The sequence below is a fragment of the Sphaeramia orbicularis genome, chromosome 12 (genome assembly GCF_902148855.1).
Source record: "Sphaeramia orbicularis chromosome 12, fSphaOr1.1, whole genome shotgun sequence".
In the NCBI taxonomy this organism is placed as follows: domain Eukaryota; kingdom Metazoa; phylum Chordata; class Actinopteri; order Kurtiformes; family Apogonidae; genus Sphaeramia; species Sphaeramia orbicularis.
The window spans coordinates 31394477-31413611 of record NC_043968.1 but is presented as its reverse complement, the minus strand read 5'-3'; the positions used below and the strand labels follow the sequence as shown (position 1 = coordinate 31413611).

General features: G+C 40.1%; 1 protein-coding gene across 1 annotated transcript in view; it reads right to left on the bottom strand.

Annotated features, from left to right (window-relative positions):
• pdzrn4 (PDZ domain containing ring finger 4) overlaps positions 1–13377 on the bottom strand; it is a 39995-nt gene extending 26618 nt beyond the window's left edge. The window contains exon 1 of the mRNA XM_030148402.1: positions 12914–13377. Within this exon, the coding sequence (XP_030004262.1) occupies positions 12914–12982 (69 nt within the window). The 5' untranslated portion in view covers positions 12983–13377. The remainder of the gene's footprint in view (positions 1–12913) is intronic.
• Positions 13378–19135: the final 5758 nt, after the last annotated feature.

Sequence of the window (19135 nt, the reverse complement as noted above, 5' to 3'; positions counted from 1 at the left end):
CAGCCCCTCGACATGTACCAGCAATGAGTTTGAATTAGGCTCTTGGGGGTCACCGATTAGACCCACATAAGTCATCCAGACGGCTGAGTTCACAAAGAGGTTATGTGTTTCGCCTCAGTATGAGAAAGCTGAACAACATGTATTCTGCACTCAAGCATGCCATTTATCCAAGCTCAACAAACAACGAAAGAAATCATATTAAAAGACTTAATCCTTCAGCTACATGAACCAGCACACAGCAGTTAATTTGATGATTGGGCGGACACGGCTCAGGTGGTAGAGCAGTTGGCGGTTGGTAGAGGGTTGGTGGTTCGAATCGCACTCTATCCTAGTCATGTGCCATTGTGTCCTTGGGCAAGACACTTCACCCACCTTGCCTCCAATGCTGCTCACATTGGTGTATGAATGTGTGTATGTTTGGTGGTGGTTGGAGGGGTTGTTGACATGGATTGGCAGCTACGCTTCCGTCAGCGTGCCCCAGGGCAGCTGTGGATACACATGTAGTTTACCACCACCAGAGTGAGAGTGAATGAATAATGGATCCATGTATGTGCTTTGAGTATGCCAAAATAGAAAAGCACTACAGAAATCTAATCCATTATTATTATTATTATTATTGTTATTATTATTATGACAAATTCACATGCTCCATCCTCCTGTCATAAGTACTGACCAGTGGACTGATTATGTCCACTACTTAACTTAGTCCAACAAAAGAAACACTTACTCTATTTAAAATACCATTTACATTCTACAGTACATTCCTATTTTATAAATGAATGTCTGCAAATGCCATTCATGTTGATCAGCTGTCTTTAATGCTTTACTTTACTTTAAAACATTATGATTAATAATAATGAGTCATGCAGTTACCCATTTTATTCGCCCTTAGCTTCACTTCCCTTTGTCTGAACAATTGGGTTGATTGTACTGCTGCACTACATGAGGTTTAAACATGTCAGAAAAGTGGCAATCAGTAAGGAGAAATAGAAGGCAATTGGGACTGAATAAATCCTGACTGAATAATCACTAAGAAAAGAACATAGCCTCTTCGCTTGAGACATTTATGTACACATATATACCTAAGTAAGAGCAAAATCCTCCTTTGTTCATAATACTATATGGTGGCTGTTGGTAGGAAAAACATTACCTAGCACTGGAACCAAAAGAGTGTGGGCATGAGTTCACTTGCAGCAGTTTTAACATGTATCACTAGTTAACTTAAACCAGGATCTTTACTGGATTATATGTTACTTTCATGTGCACAGATTTGGTTAAAGGCAAAGATTCATGGGGCATAATTAGCAACATTTGCTAAAGCTTGAAAAGTGAAAACATTTTACTGGGGAACAGGAAGATAAAAGATTTATGTGCTGCTTTTTGCATAAATTATTTTTTTAAAGAAGCCTAGAGTGTGAATGTTTTTCCTCCACCAAACCTTTGACTTCTTCCTTTTAAAGTGATGCATGTTTACGCTCACTGGAAGCACCTAACCTATTAGCATTATTCATAACATGAAGCTTCCTCTGTCCGCCCTTTGGTGGTAGAGAAAAATGACTTCACACTCCACTAAGTATGAGTGGAAGAGAAGAGCTCTTCCTGCTATGAAAAATACCTTCATCCTAATGCATGGCTGGTTAGTTAAGTAAAAGACACCCTGGTACAATTTACCCCCATTCGAACTGCTTCAATCAAGACTTATTCATAGTTTCATGCCGCTAGGAGTAGTTTGCAACATGTGTGACTGAATAGTCAATCACATCCGACACCAATACATTATCAGTTAGATGATTAGTGACTGAACTCCGGTAATTTCTGACTGTGGCAAAGATTGACTTATTAAATCACACCATTGTTACTCAAAATGGGATACGAGCCTAATTTGCGTCAGCCTCTGTGCAACAGGGGCATTGTGCAGGTTGAAATGATGATCACAAGCTGTATTTACAAAGACAAAACTGACTCAGTCTTTCATTTCTGTGGATACATGTACATATGACGTATTATGACAGGATATTGATGGGAAATTTCACATGAAAATTAATCAAGTCAGATACTTGAGACCTACCAGATTCCCTAAAATTAGCAATGTATGACCATTTATTCTGAGTTTCACCCTGTTTGAAACTTTTAACATCTACAGTTCCATGACAACTGGCAAGCATGCAAAATCAGTATCTCACTGGAGTCCAGATAATGATGCAATGTGGTTGAAAGTCAAGGAATGAGTTTGTAAATTGACCTTTGGTGGCAGATGAAAGTATTATTTGCAGCAATTCTCAAGGGTAAGATGCTGTATATTTCTCATCTCAGCTGGTCAAACAGATTGAACAGTTTACGGTTTTATTTTTATTCCATTAGGTAAAATTTCAACAATGTTTTAATTAGTGCTGGGCAGCGATTAAAATTTTAATCGCAATTAATCATGTGGATTTCTGTGATTAATCACAGTTAATCGCATAGTTATATGAGGTGGTGGGGGGGGTTGCCAGCATCAACAGCGTGTATTTCCTTTCAGTGATATTTCGGACTGGAAGTACTCCGGTGATAAAAAAATAATTCCACATTGCAGTGCTTACAAACAACTTCAGCCTTATCAACCCCACCATCTGAAGACATTTAAAATGAAAATGTCCATGGAAATTGTGAATTTCCCCATTGTGGGATCAATAAAGGAATATCTTATCTTTATCTTATCTTATGGAAAAGACCGGTACTTTTCTCCACGTTTTTGTCCCCACCAGTTTATTTCCGGTTGTGAGTGATTGACAGGAGTCTTAAGCCCACTAATATAATAAGCCCAATAATATGTGATGTTCAGTTGTTAAAAGCAAGCAAAGATGGCCCTCTAGTGGTCGGAATAAATTGCACTAACGTATGTTTTGTACTAGCGGGGTTCCCGTAGCCAGTTCCATAGTAGCCATAAGAAGGAACTAACAGACATGTTTCTTTCACTCTGTTTGCATGGCCTGAAAAACGTTTGCCTCTGAGTATTGTATGCTCAGTTGTTGTAAGAATGAATTGTATAAAATATCTCTGATGTGAACCTTTGTTGCTGGATAAAAAGACATTGTAAATCTCAAGTTAATCTGTAAATGCTAATTGTTAGCGTGTCTATGGATTTTCCCATTCAAGTTAGCATCGAGCTAGCAATCTTTTTCCCATTCATTTAAATGTATAATGCCATGTAAATGTACTAAGGCAATGAACAGAACTGAGACATATTTTGTATGTATATTGCAGTTTTAAAGTGAGTCTCAAGTAAAAGATTTGGAGAGAAGTTTTCGGCATCCAGCTTTTCTTGGGAAACCTGTTGTCTATCTGCTGAGCTAATCGCTACACGCACACAAGCAGGGGCAGAATAATATGAGTTATAATAAAACGGCATTAACGTGAGATAAAAAAAATTGTCGGCATTATTTAACGAATGCTTTAATGCGGTAATAACGCGTTAACTTGCCCAGCCCTAGTTTTAATATTTTACAAATATAATTTTTTTAAAACACATTTTTGATAAAATTATCTATCACTGAAGCTATTCATAGATAGATAGACAGACAGACAGACAGACCTGTGTTTCTGAACTGAGATGAATGGAGGATAGCACAACATATTTGTCCAAATTCTGTCAAAATAGATTTTTTCCCTGGTTACAGTGCAATCCACACAGTGGTGTTGAAAAAAATGTCAAAAAGCAAATGCACCTCTCAAGCCCCCTACTGCTATTCTTACTCACTGTTTGCAGCAGGACTGTGTAAAGTGTTTGCACAAGCTGCCTCCACATGCTGTGTTTACTTCATTTACACCAATCATTCAAACAACAATATGTGATGAAACTGTGCTGTGAAGGGGGACCCAGGAAACAAACCAAAATAATATAACAACAAAGATTTCAGCTTCTCTGCATTCAGAGGGCCTTTCCCATATCAGCACAAGGCTTATGGTTACACCCCACACTAAATGTAATCATCCCCCCTAGTATGCAGATGGCTCAGTGTTATTCTATCCGTAACTGGACTCGAGGCCAGGCTCTGAGTGGGCCTAATGACTCCTAAACCCAGGTTGGTTGAGTGGGAATTCAACACCAGCGCCCTGCAGTAACTTAATCTTCTTTTAGACCACCTGGACCTAGATCTACCCTGTGGATTCAAAATGCACTTGGCACTTGAACAACATCAGAGCATTTGCATTTAAAGCATTTAGCTGATAGTTCCATCACATGGGTACAGTATTATTATTTGACAACAAACTGGCACAGATGTTATTGCATCTTTGAAACAGATACACCACCGATAACACTGAGAATAAACAGTTGCATGCTCACAACAGACCTACTGTTGTCTATAAATAGTTGCACAAAATACCCCTGTCAATCCAAAGTGTACAACATAAAGGATACATTCTTGGCAAAGGAAAAAAAGGGAGGGGAGGGGAAAGTTTTCTTTTTATAGTAAAACTGACATTTGGTCTCTGATGAGATTTGCACCTTCCCTGCCAAAGAATTCATCCCAAGATCTGACGGAGAAAAAAATTATGGTAATGTGAGAGACGTTAGCAGTTTTATGTCTCAGAAGTTCTGTTTTAGCACCCCCCCGCAATGACTAAATATCTCAGGGAATTTTAGTGCATATTTTGTGTGCAGAGTGTGTATTTTTTGTAGCAGTGTGTTGCAGTAAATGTCTGCAACATATCCATAACCACTCCTGATGGTTTGTTGTAACATCTGTCTAACCTGACAAAACATAGCCTGCAGCATGTGGCCATAAGGTGTAATACTGGGTTATTTTGGCACAAGGTTTGCTTCAAACCTTATAAGAGTCACTGGCTGACAGCACACATACTGAGAACAGACAAAATTAGTGTCTCTCCACTCCCACATATATAAATACAAGCAGAATGACAGGCTGTCTCTGTGTCCTCCATCACTATCTTTTTTCTTTCCAGGGTCTTTCCAGTGCACAGGAAAATCCATGGCACCTCATAGGACAGGGTTATGCCAAAGTGTATTAATGAGCTGGATAGACAGACAGTAACAAACAGGCAGTGAGACAGACAGAAGCAGTGGACTGGAACGGACTTGAAACACTGTCTGGTGACTGATAAGTGATGGAAAGAGGAGGGTGAGGCTGAGTTTTGAAAAACCACAGGGAAAAAGAAGGGGGAAAATCAGAGGAATGGGAGGATTTAAGAGACTTTTTGATGGCAAATGACTCAACATTTCTCACTCTGGTTCTGCCTCCTTTAGCTTTACTACTGTACTTAATTATGCTTTATTATTATGCGTTCTTTCTGCATCCTGTGCATTTCCATTATCCCTTTCCAACTTCACCTCTGCTTTTCACTTTGCTATTTTTCCTCATTTTCTCCCCTCTCCTGACTCCTATCATCTTGGCCAGGCCACTTGGCCAATCGGTAAGTATGGTAATCAGCAAAAGGCTGATAACAACTGATAAGTCCTCTTGTCGGGTGCTAAGAGCTTGAGTGACATTTTTACACAGTCGTAAAAAGGAAAACACGCCATAAAGCTGATGAATGGATTGACCGTGTGTTTTTTCTTCTGCGTGGTACATGAATGCACACAGTATGTGCAAATAGGCATATCTGCCTCTTAACATTGTAGTTGTGTGCACATGCATCATGTGTGCTGTTACATCGCTGGCCTTGTCTAGAGGGCAGGAGGGGGGTGTCACTCTTCCCACTGAAAGGACTTTTATCCTGTGCTTATCAGAGCCAATGCAGGGGGAGATTGTTGGCTGGTGGAGCGAAACGGTGACTGTTGTAGTCCCCCCCCCACTCTGGCCCTGTCTTCCACCGACTTTATGATCCTCCCACACACACAAAAACCTAAAAGAGCAGTACACACGTGTTTACAGGTAAACAGACAGAAAAAAGGAGCCATCCTTGAACACAATGACATGTAGCCCTGTTGCTATTTCACAGTGCACTGAAATTCATTTATTGTCAAAAACATGTTGTTAAGCATTCCATGATTTTCACTTCTTGACAACACATGACAACTCCAAGATGTTATATCCTGTATTAAACTACCAATAAGCTGATGCTGGATAATTAGTCATTTCCTGTTCAAAGTTTTGGCTGTGGACCAGAAACGCGATACCCACAGTGTTGGTGACGAGGCCATATGCACCTCTAAATCATGTGGTATTATCACCATGCTGTGCTCCAGCGAGCAACTATAACCATGATGGAAGACACCAGATGATCTGTGTTCAACAGCAGAGTTCATTTCCATAATGCTATATTAACATTTTAGTGCCAAAATCATTACCTAAGTTCATTATTCAGCACGACTAAGCTCTACAAGGGCAATACATTTTTTTTTGTCATCTAGAAACCTACCCATTTTTTTGTGTGAAGTGCTTTATGTTTTCAAGATTATGAAAGCTACAGCATGTTAAATAAAACATCCTTCATCCTAGAAATCCAAGAGATGATAAGGCCACGTTGCTGTAATGCTACTTAGCTATTGTTTTTGCACAACACACTGCGTTTCCTTTGTGTATTAATAAATAATCTATTACGGAATCATGACTTTGTTGTGTGACAGCATAAACAAACCTGTCAGTCAAAACCAGTACACTATCTGTGCATGTGTGTCTCTATGTGTGAGAGAGAAAGAGGCTTGTCAGGTGGAATTACACTCACAGGTATAAAGGTCAAAACCACTGACCCACAATGACAGAAAACAACTTGTTTCCAAAATTGCAAGAAAATATTGAAAGGTCACTTCATTCAAGACTTTGCTCAAAATCCGATCAAGGAAAGAAAAACAGGGAGAAACATTGACTGGTGGCTGTTGGCATACTCCTCAGGCTAGTGGACAGTTGGTGAATCAGCCAATATCACCTCCCTTCATTCCCTGTGAACTGAAGCACATTTTATGACCCAGCCTTATCCTTCAGAGGAGAGATCTGCATGGACCAGATTATATTCATCACCACTGAAACATTTTCAAAATCCCACCTTCCTATATTCACAAAGGAATTTTTGACTCTGTTAGGTGATTTTTCCATTTACAATTCATGTCCTGCTCTATATGTCAAAAAATCTCAACACCTGAAGTCAACAGAACAGATTGCATCAAAATATTTCCCAGCCCTTTGTGGATAAAATCATGGCCGAAGTCTTAAATGGCCATATGGAGGTGACGGCTGTAAGGGTCTGACCACAGCTTCCCCTGCTCTGTGTGACATTCACTGGACACGATAGGTGGTGGTGGGATGGAAGGGTTTCTGTCTAGCCCCTTTCATGCTGTCTAACAGGCTGGACATGTGGCAAAGCATCTGTCTCCGGAGGACAGAACCACACCAAAAACTGGCCTGGTTGACAACCCTGCACCCCCACATATGTAAGACAGAGAGGAACATGGAGGCAATATCCTTTCGACTAAACTGGAAATTGTATTGTTATCAGTGTTGAAAAGTCTACTTGAATAGGTATTTACAAGAAACTAGTGGTAATTTTTGTCCTTGTCAATAATAAACCAGCTTTTTTCTTTTTTTTTTGCATCATTATGTTTAGTGCTTACATCTAAGGCTTAAACAGATGGAGTTTGTCCTTCATGGGGGTGATGATGGTGGGTGGGCATCTGAGCTTCATGAGGGAAACCAATGCTGTGAATTTGCTTGTTTGGTTTTATTAAGTACATTCAAGATAAAGAAAAAAAAAAGTTCAATAGAAAAAAGTTTACCAAAGTGAAATTGCCACCTCACTCTGCCCTACAAATGCTGCAATTAAAAACAGAGCCTTTGTTTGTTTGTTTTTCTGTTCTGGAGGTGTCCCATTCAATTATCCATGTATGTGGGTGGATGTGTAGAATCCTAAAAAATGACTTTCTTGTGTGTTGCAGTAAAAGCAGAAATATTCATGGAATCCAACCAGAGGCAATTTCTCAAAGACAACAAGGGAAGCTCAGCTTCCCCTAAATTACGAAAATTAAATGGTCAAATATGTACGGTTGTGTTGACATTTCATTGACAACAAATGTGCTAGAACATGTTCATTTCACAGACGAGTTCATTCAGAATCAGCTTTATCACAAATCAACGGACTCAATGTTGTTCATTTCTCATACATTCCCGTTGTGCTGTTTTCTCATACAATCTATGCTCAGTGCATTTGCCCGTTGATGCTCAGTGTCCATGCATTTCAATGGGGCTGAGTGGAACAGTTTTTTTCACTGCCTCAAAACTGGATGGTAATTGGATAAATGCCACAATGTTGTCCCACCCTCGGACGCTCGGCGTCTCTGGGGGTGAATGGAGCTGTGGGTGGACCTCAGCTGGGCTGGACGCTGGGCTTCCACGTGCTGATTGGAGGATCAGTCGAAAGGCTGAATCCCGTTTGATTGACAGCTATTTTGAGATCTACTCCTTCACTTGACAGAGTTCAGTTTAATACCGTCACACATTCTGCTTGTGAAGTCAAGAGAGAAACCACTACGAATTTACTTGTTCATTTCTTCCACTGTAAATAAAACACACTCATTGTACTTCCTTGTTTCAATGTAACATAATTTCAGCATTTTCTTGTTTCAGTTACATAATTTAATCATTTCTTGTTTGAGTTTAATATTGTTTTGTAGATAGTTAAATCAAACATACTGTTGGCTAGGTCGGAGTGAACTAGCTATCTAGCAAGGTATACAACGATGGCAGACAATGCTAATGTTGTCGACCCGATTTTGGCAACGCCATTTGATAGTCTTCCTTGCGATTACCATTTTCTTAAAAAGGAACGGAGGGCCAAATTTATCTTTAAACTAGAAGCACTCGGAGAGCGCAGACCTCCGCCAAGGCTGATCCGTGCCCCCCCCCCCGATCACCACCAAAATTTAATCATTTCTTCCTTATCCCATTTCCAACAAACCCTGAAAATTTCATCAAAATCTGTCCATAACTTTTTGAGTTATGTTACACACTAACGGACAGACAAACAGACAGACAGACAAACAAACCCTGGCAAAAACATAACCTCCTTGGCGGAGGTAATAACTTGACAATTTTTTTGATATAAGCCGATAATGTGCTTCCCCTCTCTGAAAGACAAGCAGCCACCACTGAATCTAACATGGGAAAAGAAAACCCCATCAACTTTACGAGGAGCAACAAAAACCATGTCAGAGATATATTTAAAAAAGCAAATAAAAGTTCTCTGCAAGAAAAAGTATAAATAAAGTATTTCCAGTAAAATTCAGCTTCTAATACTTTAGTGCATTACTTAATGAATAAGATCACATGGATTAAACCTGAGCCAAGTGTACACAAATCCCAAAAATTTGTTTCTTCTTGGTTACATTTCGAATAATCTTTCTCTGCTCCACAGAAAACACTCTCCGCTGATAGCAGGAGCCAGTGAAAATTACACAAAGTAGTTAGATGGTGCTGAAATCACCATACTATTATGGGATACCCACAGTGCTGACTTCATTACAACTTAAAGGACCGAACACATGTGTCTTCTGATGCTACGAAAGCCAGGGGCCGAGGTCAATTTAAAACAGCCACAAGCAAAATACATGGAATTGCAGTTGCTACTGTCAGAATGGTGCCCCGCGGTCACACGTATGCATGAAAGAGTCTACATTTGCAGACGTACACACACAAAGTCACAAATGAAATGTTGAATGTAAATGGTCCGACGAGACTCATAAATCTCCCTGTGGCTGCTGGGCAGTTGTGGTTGGGCCGCCAGCAGTCCTGTCAGAATAGGGCAGCTGTGTGAACGCAGATAGCCACTGTGGTGTAGGACACACTGAGGCAAGCCTTCAGGCTGAAAACTGGAAATGGACCGTGATATGCTCTGCTACTTTTTCAAAATGCTATGAGGTGCTGAACAACAATATATGTCCATTTTGGAGAGGCAATATCATTACAATAACTGCAATCTGCAAAATAGGTGCAATCAGTTTAAGTGTCATCGCTTTGTTCATATTATTATCAGCTCAGGTGGAAATTTTTAAAGTGATGGTTGTGTTGTTTATTTGTGATGATGGCACATTTTAACACCTACTCAATCGGGACCAGAATGGAAGCAAACAACTGTTCTTAAGTTCTTGACTGCCAGAAAAAAAAACTCCCACTGTTTTGGTGTCAACACCCAAGAAACGAATGAGAGTGTGAGAAGAAAACAGCACCAGAAACGAGGGCCAAATGGGAGTGTAACAGCAGTTCAAAAGCCAGTCCGGGGCCATTGTGCACCTGTTCTCACCATGTTTCAGCCACGGTAGAGCATCAGCATCCTTTTTCCACTGGTATAATGAGCAGGTGGTGTCCTATTGTGTGGCACCGTTGGAGGAACAACACTACAGAAACACGTTTAGATTCTCCAGTGTTGTGTGAGTGCCAAAGTAAAATGAGTGAAGGGAGAAACAGATTGCTCAGAGGGAGGAAGACACAGGGAGAGAACAAAACTAATGAAGGTTAGGGAAGGAGAGAGCAGGAAATGGTAAAGCAAAAGAGTAAGTCTGAAATGATAAAAGGGAAAGAGACGGAGGGATTGTTGAGCAGTCTCTCTGGATTTGCAGAATCCCTCAGCCTTGAGTTTCAGGACAAAGTCGCACTGACACACTTTCTGTCTGGTGCGCTCCCTCCTTTCTTTATTTCTCTTTCTCACTTTCTTTCACGCTGCCAATGAGAACTGTAGGTGTTCACTGACTGTCACATACACACCACCCAGCATTTAACCGGCTGCACTTACTTAACACATAACCACACATTATTCTGTTATTCTTGGACATCCGCCACAGTGCCTGCACACCTACAGAGTGAGGCAGGAATAGAAGGAAACCATAAGGCTTTTTCTGGACTCCTAAGCAATCTCATCATGCAAACACTGTCATCGTACAATTCATCTGCCATTCTGTTGGGACAAAAGAAAACTGCAAGAGCTTCATCAGATGCATAACACAGATCTTTGTTTGTTCTGCAGCATGAAAACAGTTTCCGATCCAACTTTATTTGTAAAGCACTTTAAAACAACCACAGTGGACCAAAGTGCTATACAGAAAAATAAATAAAAACCAAAATACAAGAATAGATTAAAAGACATAGAACAACTGTTAAATAAATAAATAAATAAATAAATAAAATAAAGAAGAATAGATTAAACCTACACTACAGTTTATTCAGAATACATTAAAACAGACTATACAAAATACAAGCCAGCCAGCGCTTTTTGGACATTCTTCAAGGCTAATTAATATTAAATTGCTCAGTGGGTTAACATGCATAGCACTTGTGCCTTTGTTTTGGTTAGCATTATCCATTTACCATGACCTCCTTTGGTTTCATTTAATTGACATGGCTAATTTTCTTGCACTCCACCCAGGCAGACAATACAGACATCCACCAGCTCATTAAAACATGGGGACATATAGGCTGAGAGCGTAATGAGCTTGAGGCTGCAGCGCTGTGAATAATGTTCACGTAAAAGCCACATCTAACAGTGATGGAAGGTTTTGTGCTGATAATGTATTCTTTAAATCTTAAAAGAGCCCATAACTAGCAGACAAGCACCATCAACATCATTATCTTCCACATTAGACGACTGACAGCAGCCTTTTTGTCATTCTACAAAAATACATTATTTTCATTGTGAGCTTGTTTTCCTATCAGCGGCAGAACGGTATATGCTTTTAACAATGTATTTTGGATGATGATATATATTTCACTGTGGAATTAATGAGAATTATTAACAAGAGCTGCCCATTGTCATTGTCCCGTATCCAGTTTACCCTCTGTTTGTAACCGTGTAAGGTACTAAATGATGAATGAATCCTCATCGTTGATATGCGTCTGTAGTTTACTCAACAACACAGGCAAACCCAACCACGTGTTTTCCACATTTAGCTCCACACATACTATAAAAGCCATGCAAATACACTTTACATTCCTGTTTACCTCTGTGTTTAATTTGTAAGTACATATACATGCTGTAGCCTCTTAAAAGATAACTGATAGTTTTCAAGAAGCAAACAGTTTTTCTTCCACTCCAAAAGGAATGGTATATCAGAAATACATGGATTCACACATGTGGAGGCTTCCCTATCTAATCAACACATTCCAGCCAAGCCCAGCACAATATGACAAGTTACACATTCACTACATTTTACTGCACTTAAATGCAATCATTTGTGCAGGTAATGTAAGTGACTCCTATCGCTCAATAGATCTTTTATATCTATGACTATTTCATTTCTCTCCACACAGTTTTCAATCCATAATAAAAGGACAATAAACTTACACTAAAAGCAGGATTAAGTAATATGCAGTAGTTGAAAAGCACAACTCCACCGTGCAACACATGAGGTCAGAAAGAGAGAAAGAAAAAAACACGTCCAGTTCTGACAAGCAAAAGAGAGGAAAACAGCAGAGCGCATTTGCCGCTTGTTCTTTGAACTGTATTGCTTCTAGACAGTCACAGGCAGTAGAGATGAGATGAATCCCCCCGGAGCCAGCACGGGAAGAAGAGCTGAACTTGTTCTCACATCTTCAGCTACAGAAAAGAAATAACTAGCTCCACTCACTTTGATGGGGAGAGGAAGACACACACACACACACACACACACACACACACTGGCTCTCTGCCTGGCATCTTGGAAGTAACTCATTTTAGTATGTTTCTCTCAGGTCCCTCTCCCATTTTTCTCCTGATTCCTCTCTCAGTCTGTCAGCTGTGTATCTGCTCCTACACCAACTCTGACTTTGCTTACTTTAGTCCTCTCCACCCTGTTTTTCTGTGTGATTTCACTTTCTTTGCCTGTTGGTAAGAAATCCAATTCTAATTTCCTCAAACTAGAAAATCCATCCTGCCACAAGTATAATCACTACCTCTCCATGCTCTTCACTAACCAAGCCCTCTTCCCTCTCCTTCTCTGTTAAGTTTCACTTACCTGTGCTATCTCATACAGCAGTTTGTAGTGTTCCTCCCGTTTCTGCAAGGTGCACAAATTGCAGCCCATTCTAGTTGTCAGGGAAACAGTGCTGAGCGCCCGCTGGAGTGTGTGCCGTCTGTGGCGCAGGAACGTGTGTGTGTGAGTTCCCCCGGGGGCGAAACACACTCGGGCTCCTCTTCCTTGGCTCCCCCACACCTTTTTCTCATCCGTGTATCCTCAGAGGTCCCCTCAGTTGCTTCAAGCACAGATACACACATACACGTGTTTCAATTCACGTTTTTAGTAAAGAGTGGATGCAGCTCCTTCACAGTCTGTATGTATGTGTGTGTGTGTGTGTTTGTATGTATGTTGTGTATCTGTGGTAAAGTGACTAAAAGCATCTGGTGTCTCTTTCCCTCTTGCCTGTCACTCCTTCCTCTGATTCTCACTTGCATGCCTACATACACTGTCTACTGCGCTTCTCCACAACCTCCTCTCTCAGTGTGAGCACACACACTGGTAAGCACACACTTTTGGCTCAGCGAGACACACCTCCTCCTGTGGCAGGCTGCCTACACATGCCTGCTATTACTCCTGCTCATGAATACACAGCACCCTCATTGGCTGTTTAAGAGAAGGGGCTGGGAAAAGAGGGAGGAGGCTGTTCTTATCATGCACAGCCTCAATATCTGAACATCAGTGTTCTTGCATTCAGGCTGAGGGAAGAACATGCTGGATGTGTGTTTTGAACCTCTGTTTTGTGAATGTCTGTTTAAAAATATTTCACCAACTTGTAAAATCCATAATCTGTACAGTTAAATACAAAAAAAGGTGCATGCAATTCAGGCAGATTTTGAGATGCCTTTCCCACACTTAATCAAGTTAGTGAGAGGTTATTTGTCAGTGCATGCATTTGACAACTGGATTTGGCATGGAAATCAATCTCATTTGGATTCAATCAGATAGCCTTTTGCACTCAGTACAATGGTCGTAGTAGTGTTTAGAGGCTGCCATAGATTTACAGTCAGAGCGATAGTCACCAACCAGATGCTCCCTCTCACTGCCGGCAGTTAGACAAGGGCACCGGACTGGGCTGACACACAGGAAGAAACACAGACCAATATTGATTGGCTTCAAATTAGCTTCCAGCTCAACTGGCCCCTCTCTGTGGGGGTGACGTGAAGGAAAGTGAAAGAAAGAGAGAGTGATGGAAAGAGCACGAGAGAAAGTGACAGAGATGCTGCTAAGACAAATCGATGCAGCAGTAATGATAAAAATGCACTTAAATAAATTAACATATCATACCCTTTGATTTATTTCCCCAGCAAAGGTATTTTGTTTTTGCTCTGTGTTGTCTTCTATAAAAAAAAGTAAAGGTTACTGTACAGTGAGCTCCTCATTACTGTAAAATAATTGCTTTTTTTATTATTATTTTAGAGCTATTTTTATTTAATTTTTAAAATTTTATTCTCTGTTTATATTTTTGTTGTACTTTGTATATTATTGTTTTATTACCTCCACCAGGAGGTATTGTGATCACTTTGCTTTGTGTGTTTGCATGCGTGCGTGCTTGTTTGCGTGTTTGTTTGTTTGTTTGTTAGCAAGATAACTCAAAAAGTTATGGGTGGATTTTCATGAAATTTTCAGGAAATGTTGATACTGGCAGAAGGAAGAAATGATTAATTTTTGGTGGTGATGTGGGGGGGGCAGATTTGTCTTGGTGGAGGTCTGTGCTCTCCGAGTGCTTTTCTTGTTCTTATTGTCTTTCTTTAAGCTAATGCTGTAATGAGGTGAGATTAATTTTATAAGCCCCACAGGGTTTTCTGATCTCACCTGCATGATTTGTTTCTTTGTCCCAATGTTTGATTTGTTGTTGTGCAAAAAAAAAATACTGAAGAATTCAGTAAGTTGACAAAAAATATTGAAATGAAATGATTTTGTCAAAAAATTATACTGTGTTATAAATATAAGAGTGTGTTAATGCATGTAACACAGTATCAGTGTTTTAGGCAAGAAATGTTGCAAATAGTGTTACATTGACCTATGGCCTACAAGAACAGCATTCAGCCTTCAGCATTCAGCACAATATAGTGAACATACCTTATGAAGGCCGCAGGCTCATTGTCCGATGACTAACAGTCTAACAAAAGGAAAAAAAGAGTATAACTTCCAGTAAAGAAGCAAATGTGCCCAGTCCTGTTCTGATTCTAATAGCTGTCACTACTAGGAGGAAGCACCAATGCGTCATCCTCCTTATCACTAGTCATGCAGGTACAAGGACCATAGTGGTTCAGTCAAGGGCGTCAGACCAGATCCAGATACAGCCCCCAGATAACACTTAACCCTTTCTCACTGACCACTTTTGTTCATTTGTGATGAGGTCACTGCTGTCTTTGCTGATCTCAAAAGGTGACTTCTCATGGATGAGATCACCAGAGAATAAATTTTAGGGTTCTTCCTTCTGTTTTATTGTTTGCGTTTTTTTGTGTGTTCCTCGTCTATTTCAGTCTCGCCTGCTCTCCCTTGCACTGCTGAGGTTTGCAGTCTGAGTATGGGATTAGCAGTATTACTGGGTTCTAAACTGCTACTGTGATCATCCACAAGCTCACATTTGCTGACGGACACAGACCTATAAACGTGCACACACACAGTCACGTACAAGCACACACATCTCAAATGCTTGAAATTTTCCACTGTATTTTTCACACTTTTCACTGAGTTGAAATTAAATCTAAGGTGCAAGATGGTCCTTCAGAGGGTGACATCATCATTGTGGTCTTTTATGGTCTGTCGGCCCCTTCTTTATTGTTCATATCAGCCATATTCCATCATTTCTATAACTTCTCACCCCCTCTTCATTTCATCATACTGTTCTATTGCCCTTTGTAAATGAGACAAATGGACAGATGTCTGGCTCATGTTCTCATATAAAATTGAAGAGACTCATATAACTTTAAGAGATGTGGGATTTGAAACCTACGGATCAGCAATCATACAAGGGGTACTGCATATTTGTATAGGCAAATGCATCTCAGAGTGTTTAATTTTTGAGGCGAGAGCAATATGGCAGAAAAATGGCGTCATATGTGCTAGGTTATGCCTTCAATAGATTCTGGGAATGTTGTTCATTTTTGGGGAAAGAAGGGTGAAGTGGGTTCAAAGAGCCACACAGGTCATTTCTTATTTTATGGAAAATCCGTCAGTATGATCTGCCAGTCAGTCAAAGGTTAACCAAAAATAGCTTGCTGCAGGAAGGAAAGTGTGGCACTTCAAAGGAAGCCTGAAACGCCATATTAGCATAATGTCCTATACTGCTCTGACTGAAATGAGACAGTCCACTTCACAGCTTCCTTTCTGAAAATAAAAAGTTTATATATCTGCATTTCAGAACTGAATCTAAACCTATGTATATGTAAGCCTGAAATGTAAAGTTTTGCTAAGCAACCCTCAATAAGGTGTAAGTGCTCAGGTAGCTGGTAATTGCACCTCCATGAATCCTTTACTAAGTTGTTCAAAGGCCACAGTATCCAGCAGTGCATCAGGGTTAAAAGCCGACTTAATAAGGACAATGATCACACATTCTGTCTGTGTTCCAAGGCCTGCTCCACAGAATACCAACAACCTGCTCTTAAGTAAGTTACCAGTTCAAACTTTTTCTCCTACAAAGCTGTCTTGAAGCACATCAACCCAGACACAATGGAGAGATGTTACAAGAGAAATGAAAATACCTCCTCAACTCACATGTTGATTTTCATGGTGATACAAGAATGTCCTTCATGCAATGTCATAGACAAGTCTTAAGGATGACACCTGGGATTTAAAAAAAAAAAAAAAAAGCTTTTGTCTCAGAGAAGCAGCTTCTCTGATGCTCAGAATATGGTATTAGTTTTCAATTTGGTTTGAAAAAACAGTTTCTGATTTAGTCTGAGGGATGGTTCATGTTTTGAGTTTCCTCTGCAGGATGGTTTGGGGTCTTCCTCAGTGGTAGGGTGAGGAGTTGAACCAGGAGGGGGTCCGAATAGAGGCGCTGTTCCTCCACATCAAGAGGAGTCACTGGTCAGGTAGTTGGGACATGCTCAGGATGGATGGATGGATGGATGGATGGATGGATGGACGGATGGATGGAGGGATCATTTCTGTTAAATAAATAATGACGATGAAATGTGTTGTGACTTGTTTTACAGTTGAGGTTAAATTTAAGTCATTTTGGAAACTGGTAAGAACAAGATGATTTTCAATTATGCCTCATTTCATAAAACCATAATCATCAAACAGGATGCATTTCGATTTTCTCATGACTCTAGTTCACTTGACATTTTATGTTGACTTATGGTTCTTAGCAGCAAAATACTAAACAGAAAAACTGAAGATTCTGATTGCGTGTTCAGTATCTTAAAGGGGTCATATTTTGCTAAACCCACTTTTATAAGTCTTTGGTTCATTTGTGTATTTGGACCCTAATAGTTCATACAGTTTGAATTTGAACCCTCCAGGTGCTGGAAAGCTATCTTTATATTCATTCCAGCAAAGATTGGATTTCTACAACCTGTTTCAATTCCTACTTAATTTGTTACGTCTATAACTAGTTACGTCACGACATTTGCACATATAAGGTCAAGACTTCTGACGAACATTTCTCAGAGTATGATATAATTGTTCTTCAGCAGTAGTGGTTGTGGTCCATACTGAAAATATGTCCAAACTTTGAGCCGATTACTTAAAATTTTCAGTTGCTGGTTGAACCTGGAGGGGGTGGGGTATGAAGTGGCTCATTTGCATTTAAAGGGCAGGCACTCCAAATGACATTTCTGGTGTCATTACTCGGAAATAAGGTTGAAGATGGACCTGTGAAGTTGAATTAAAGAAGAATTTAGACCCAAGCATAGCATTTACAATTTATGTAGACCACAGGGAAATGTTTTACAGTAGCCCTGATATGTTTTAGAGTTTTATGATGGGTGGCATCCAGCATTAAGGTGTATAAGTGCCATTCAAGTAAAGCTTTTTTTCAGTGTGGATAGGCTAAATTCCTAATTATTTTTTAACATGTTATAATTCCAGTGGTCTGGCTTTTACTGTAGATGTCCTATTTATTTCAGGCTGTAGAACATGGACCCTGTGATGGAGATTAGACTAATCAGAGGCACTTTCAGACAGGAGGGTTAAATATGTGACAGCTGCAGTTACTAATTGCTCAGATGTCAGATTGTCGGATGTGCCCTGGATGTGACTCTGCTTCTTCACTCCATGTCTGGACACAGAAGCTTGGAAAAGTGGCTTCACTTTTCCCTAACAGCATTAAATGGTGTCAGGTCATCTAACTTTATGTTTAGTCTTTGGATTTAGGATTCACTCCAGCCTCCTTCCACTCTCCATAGACATGCAATGATATATTTACCGGTAAATGTAAATCATCTGTCGGTGTGAATGGTTGTTCATCTGCGTGTGTCATCCATCTGATGAACTTGCATCACGTTCAGGGTGTATCCTGTCTTTGGCCATAGACAGCTGGGGTGGGCTCCAGCACCTCACTGACCCTCTCGAGGAATAAACGGTTCAGAAAATGGATGGATGGACATATTTTAGTTGTGATAAGGAGTATCCACCTGTGTTTTACACTTCTTTTTATTGGGGTTTTAATTTTCTTTTTATTGACCTTAATGATTGATGGAACCTTGAGCACTTTTATCATCTATATTGAGTTCATGTGTTGGTTTCATGTTTCATGCCATTGTGTTTTGGGAAAATGTCAAAAGGATGTCATCATCTGACTGCAAAACAAATCTACCTACAGGTATAAATAATATAATCTAAACCTGAACCTTAACCTGCATTTTACACACTGACCGTTGAAATAACCACCTGCTGGCTTGAAGTGATCAAAATCAGTACTTATGTCCATAGGATGACACAAGAATGCACACAAAAGTCAATACACAACAGGAGCATTCCTAGTACCATGGCATCATGAAGGCAACAGTGTGAGAAGAGCCCAAGGGCGAACCACACAGCGCTCTCCATATATCATACCATAACCCATACATTATTTAACACACTGAACCATTCATCTAAGTAAAACACAATTACAGTGCTACTTACAGCGTTGCGCTAAAGGCCAAGGGGAAATGATGGTACATGATGGTAATTGAAAAGCTGCATCCTTTTCTGTTTTTTTGTTCTAGTGATTACATTGTAACTATTCATTAATAGCTAATTACTTTGCAGGAGGCCAACATTCAG